General features: G+C 33.4%; 2 protein-coding genes across 11 annotated transcripts in view; one reads left to right on the top strand and one right to left on the bottom strand.

The window, feature by feature from the left end:
• The window catches only part of Tomosyn (syntaxin-binding protein tomosyn), a 98,636-nt gene extending 97,978 nt beyond the window's left edge, over window positions 1-658 (bottom strand). For 6 of the 8 annotated variants that reach the window (XM_076433555.1, XM_076433550.1, XM_076433554.1 and 3 more), the window contains exon 1: window positions 7-658. In XM_076433555.1, coding sequence (XP_076289670.1) covers window positions 7-126 — 120 coding nt within the window. In that variant the 5' untranslated portion in view covers window positions 127-658. The remainder of the gene's footprint in view (window positions 1-6) is intronic. The other 2 variants (XM_076433558.1, XM_076433559.1) reach the window with 1 other exon arrangement.
• Window positions 659-1,884: 1,226 nt separating this feature from the next.
• On the top strand, window positions 1,885-4,901 carry LOC143213283 (golgin-45). 3 transcript variants are annotated; one of them, XM_076432986.1, is made up of 6 exons: window positions 1,885-2,197; window positions 2,539-3,080; window positions 3,595-3,794; window positions 3,914-4,042; window positions 4,225-4,450; window positions 4,554-4,901. In XM_076432986.1, exons 1-6 carry the CDS (start codon window positions 2,146-2,148, stop codon window positions 4,713-4,715), a joined length of 1,311 nt encoding a protein of 436 aa, XP_076289101.1. In that variant the 5' UTR covers window positions 1,885-2,145; the 3' UTR covers window positions 4,716-4,901. The 3 variants fall into 3 exon arrangements, with proteins under 3 accessions (XP_076289101.1, XP_076289102.1, XP_076289103.1); XM_076432987.1 differs by having other exon boundaries at window positions 1,888-2,116; XM_076432988.1 differs by having other exon boundaries at window positions 2,152-2,274.
• Window positions 4,902-5,566: the final 665 nt, after the last annotated feature.

Below are 5,566 nucleotides of genomic sequence, written 5' to 3'. Positions count from 1 at the left end.
ACTGACCTTCTTTACTTGAAAATGTTCCGGCCGTGAGTTTTCGACGATTTCCTGGTCAGGTTTGACGGGTTGTGGTACCGACGATCGGAACCCGTCGAACACACCTTTAATTGTGAACTTCTTCATTACGGACCGAAGATAACACCTAAAGGATCACATGTGCAGCAGCAACACGAATTCAACTCTCCCTAAAGTTCCGAGTGAAAATACCGAGTGGTTTCTCTCTCTCTCTCTCTACGGCGTGTTTCGATTAACAAAGGTGAATAGAAATGTTGTAATTGCAAAGAGTTTCTGTCACGTTCTATCTACGTGTTAATTCTTTCACGGAAAACTACCGATGACATCTTCCCGTATCAATGGCAAATGTCACTCATCGATATTTCAGTCTTACGGGATCTCCTCTACATTTTGACAGACGAACGATGACGTCGATGAGACACGGCACATCTCGATAACGCGGTGTCCTCGTAGAAATAAAGACGCACACGTTACCGTAACCGATTGACGACGCGTTTTCGCAAACGCTTCGTGACTAGAATTGTTTTCGTACTTGACAGCAATGCAGTGTTGTTTAACCGTGTCAGGATCAATAACTGGCAACAGGCTCATGTGGACTCTCGCACGACCGCGAACGTACTCTGTGCGCAATCGTGAACAAAACTTTATGGCAGATTTTTATGCCAGGTTCTTACGGTTCGAAAGATGGCAGACATACAATATGCAACCGTTTCGGCGATGTTCCTGCGCTTATCGTTGGTTCCACGTACAATCTCGTGTATTTCGCGATTTTTTAACAATGAATTGTTCTCATGCTTCCATACGTTGTTTTTCACGTTTATCTCGTATAAAATTAACTCCAAAATAATTGAACTTCCAAAATCAACTTTAATCTTCCAGAAATGTCGCACTTCCTTGAGAGGGGTAATTCCTGAGGTAATTTTAAGTAACTTTTTCCTGTGCGAAATTGTTCCCCGCGGCTTTGTTAAAGAGTTATTAACGAAGAACACGAACCAATCACAGCGCGCTACAGCTGAGCGTAGCATTGGCATTGGTCGACCCGAAATTCGTTCACTGCAGGCGCGCTCTGATTGGTTCGCGTTTTTCGTTAATAATTCCTTCAAAGCCGGGGAGAACATGTCGCAAACGAAAAAGTGCAATATATTTAGGACACCTTGTTTAAAATTTATGATATTGTACTGTTGCGTAAGTTGCGTTACCACATGAACCTATGTGCATATTGTAAACTAATCTTAATACATGGTTCATCATATTACACATAGATGGCTCTCATGACACGAATTTAGAATGGCGCAAAATCCAAATTGTAGACTGAAGCAATGACAAAAGATTGTAAACTGATAAAATATTGTTATTCTTCTCGTAATCCGTTTAAAATAAATCAAGTTCGAATATTTTAAGAACCAATATTCCAGATAGGTCACGCAATACTAACGTATTTTATCGTTTACTTATCGTTTATTTATCGTAACGTAGTTTATCGTATAAAATTGACTCGATCTTGCATAAAATGTATGATGTTATATGAAATGCTAGACTTTTACAATGAAATTTGCGTCTACAAAAAAATAAATCAATTATAATATACTTTACGTACCTCGTGACGCATTTGTTATCTAACAAATGTTGTAACATGGTTGTAACGTCTCCAAATTCGATACAAAATTTATTCCGACTGTTGGAATGTAACTAATATATGTTCCACCAATCATAAACCAGCATAAACCTACAGCAGAGCTGCAGTATCACAAATGGAAATAGGAGCGAAAAAGAGCAAATTTGAAACAAGCGATGTGATATGTCATTTCTCATTTCTGTAAATAGGCGGTTCATGTTTCTCATTTAACAAAAACGATTTTAAAAAGCGAAACAACAAATAATGTTCCGTTTATTTTATTTCGCTGTCACTTTTACTCAATTTTATGCAAATATGTACGAATAACTGAATTCCATATTCTTCTCCCCCACTACTGACGTTACAACATTGTCAGTGATTGTCAGTCATGTTGGGTTACTTGCACCAGATGATTTCAAGTAATAATGCTCAAGAAATAGTATATAATTTTTGATTTTATTCTTGCAAGGAATACAATTAAAAGTAAGTACACATAACCAATACGACACAAAATGGCAACTGCTTTAAATTCTTCGAAGGACGAAGCACAAATTAAAACACAAGGTTAGACTGCATATTGTTTTACGACCCACTTTTGTAAACATCTGTGTTCAATATAAATGTATTAGTATTAAACAGTTGTAAGTAAAACGTTACATATATTTAGAAGAAATGACACTAAAAATGTTTGTAACGTTTTTATTCAAAGTTGACTGCAAAAGAAATATTATCGATGTTATAATGAACAGTAATATATTCATAGTTTCCTGATAATGTCAATGGTACGAAAGCATTACAACACATTTTGGACAAACATTTATTATTTATTATGTATAATATTATAGACGTTACGAAAAATGTTAGTATATATTATATATTAATATTTTCTAATTATATTATTCAAGATGTACAAGCAATGCGTTGTGCTGGACGTACGCAAGGTGACGGTATGGAAAATGTGACAGTGGATAAATCTGAGGTGAAGCAAACAAAATGTCGTCTTGGTGACGCTTTGATTTATCGTCCAACAAATTTGAAACAATTAAGTTCCATTCCGCCAGTTACACCAAATGGTCCAATCATAAATTTAGTACCGAAACATATTTCCAACGTTAAAGATGAGAAACATATTTTAAATTCGCTAAAATCCAAGGAACCAAAATTTGTTCCTTACGAACCTTACAAAGCTGCGGTTAATCCAATCATTCCATATGACAAAAAGAGTAAAAAATTCCAAAGAAGCAATTTAAACATGAACATGGCAGTTTCTTTAACTGCAATGAAGATTCATGAAATAGAAGTTCCAGCTAGCGAGCTAATCAAATCAATGGATGATAAACCTGTAGAAAGCGAATGGCTAAAGGAGAAAAAAGCGTATGAAACAGAAATAAAGAAACTCAAAGAAGAAAATAGTCAACTAGAAAATCAATTGAAATTTCAAGCACAGGTATTGGTAAAATGTTTTAGGTATATACAACATCGAATTAAATCAAATAATATTCTAATCAAAAATATTCTGATCAAGTTAACAACCTATAATATAAAGTCTATATTTATTTTAAAATTATAAGAAACTATTGAAGTTAGAGTTTACTCTAAATTACATAGTCAATAGTATCACGATGTGATGATTGCGGATCTTTATGCAATTATGACTTTTGAAAATTTTCGAAAAATGCTAGGATATAAGATACAATAGAAATTATTACGATTTTAATTTATTTGAGGTCTAAAAAGGCTACTACCACAGAAAATAAGATTTTATTGGATTCGAGTTTCTCTCTTAAAATTCGTCTACAAAAATTACAAATTCTATAAACATTTGCAGTCTAGTGATGAAACATTTCTTTCACGTGCACTATTTTAAAAGTAAAATGTTTAACACATTCACAAAAATGTAAATTGTATATGCAAAGCAAAAAGAGGTGAATTGAAACATACATTATAATTTATTTAATTAGGTAAATGGAGAGTTGAAGAACTTATTAGTGGCTGCTGTAGGTGAAGATCTTGAAACGAAGGTTCATTTGCTAACAGAAGATAAATTACAACTTGCTAGCGCCCTTTTAGATTCCGCTCAACACCTTACTACTCATCAGGAACAGACTGAATGGTTGGCTGGACAATGTGAAGTTTGGAGAAGTAAATTCTTTGCCAGTAGGTAAAGGAAAATTATTCAAGAAACAGATGTGGAATATTTTCATAGCATTCTACTTATAATACAGACCTTGTTAATATCGATAATACAGCAACTTAGCTATAGTTTTAAAATTTTTATAGCTTAATGGTGGAGGAACTTGCAAAATGGAAAGCAGCTCTCTGTCAAAGAACAACAGATCTCCAAGAAGTAACAAAGAGGCTTCTAGAAGATCGTAATCACATTCGCGACATATCCCTTAAAACGTATAGGTATGAATATGCAACATACATATATTGTATTGTATTGTATACATTTTTTCATTTATTTATCTAAAAATAACGGATACCTCATGGTCGGAACGGATCGAGATAAGTCGGGTTTCCGAAAATTTCGACTCCCGAGCACATTCGGGTTCTCGAATTTGTAAAATACTTATGTTTATCTATTTTAGGACGCTCAGTATTCTTCGTGAAAATTTCGATCCCGTCGGTGCTGCTTCATCTAAAAGGCACGAGTTACCAAGTACAAATATTATTGATTTAGCACAAGGATGCTGTCAGTTAGCAGAAATTTTAAAAGTTCAGTTCTTAAGTGGCGTGGAAAACGTTCATTTACAAAGAGAAATTAATATAACAGGCTTAGACATGAAAACACTTGCAGAAAAGACTGCAGAGAAAGTAAGTTTTTCCTTACTTTTCCATCCAAGTCATGTATGTACATTATCTACGATTAATTCTTTTGTCAACTTTTTTCTATTCTGTTTCGTATATTTATTTATAGCTACTGATGAGTCCAAAGTTGCTTATGTCTGGAAGGCAAGATGTAGCTTGTAGCGCAGTGATGGGTGCTGCTGTTGCACTTGGTGGCCAAATATTTCTTCCACGAAATGATTCAAATATAACTTGTTGTCCTCATTGCAGTGGTGAAATCAAACAAATTTAAAAGCTTTTATTTCAATGTATAACACAATTTATTTAAATGGTTATTAATATTTATGTATCCTATTTTAATTATATATATGTAGATATATATTTAAATGTTTTAAATATGCTACATTATTTTTATATTTAGACTTATTGATTTAATAATACTAATAATATTAACTGACAATAAAAAAATTACGCTTAATGTCCGTACGTAATCATTCAAAGTAGATTACTTGTTAAACCATGGTTGTGTGAAAATTTTAGCCCGTAGCTATCATTTGAGAATAATATTTATGATCTATTTTTAGAAAGAAAATATCTACGTTATAAATCTGAAGTAATAGGAGTGGGATAGACAACCATTGTGACATCAGGTATCTTCTTTCGAAAAACGGACCATAATTAAAATGTTTATATTTCGTAATATTCAATGGCAGGCAGTGTTATGTATTGTATTCGTGCATTTAATCTGAACCAAAGCGTTTACATTTAAGATATTATAAAAAGGAGTAGTTTTACTGTCAAACTGTTAAAATTTAGTAGAATATTGCAATAGGTTTCTTGTTCTTTCCGAATTTCTTTCAATTTAGTATAAAATAGATAAATAGCTGTTATCCAAATAAATCACCATTGAAATCGCGCACAGGCGAATGCTTTCGGATATCAGCTAAATATCTGGTACCTTGAAAGTGGCTATTTAGTTCTAAGATTTACAATTAGGCACGCATTATAAGTGATGATCTAAGAACTCTGAATGTGTACTGCGACTTCACGCGTGAATGATTTAAGCAGAAGAATATCAAGAGATCATCTGTACAAATAGAATTTGTTCGATCCTGTTTTATATCGAGTATGTTAAAAACACTT

This window comes from Lasioglossum baleicum, chromosome 11, assembly GCF_051020765.1.
Source record: "Lasioglossum baleicum chromosome 11, iyLasBale1, whole genome shotgun sequence".
NCBI classification, from domain to species: domain Eukaryota; kingdom Metazoa; phylum Arthropoda; class Insecta; order Hymenoptera; family Halictidae; genus Lasioglossum; species Lasioglossum baleicum.
This window is presented reverse-complemented; position numbering and strand designations above follow the sequence as displayed.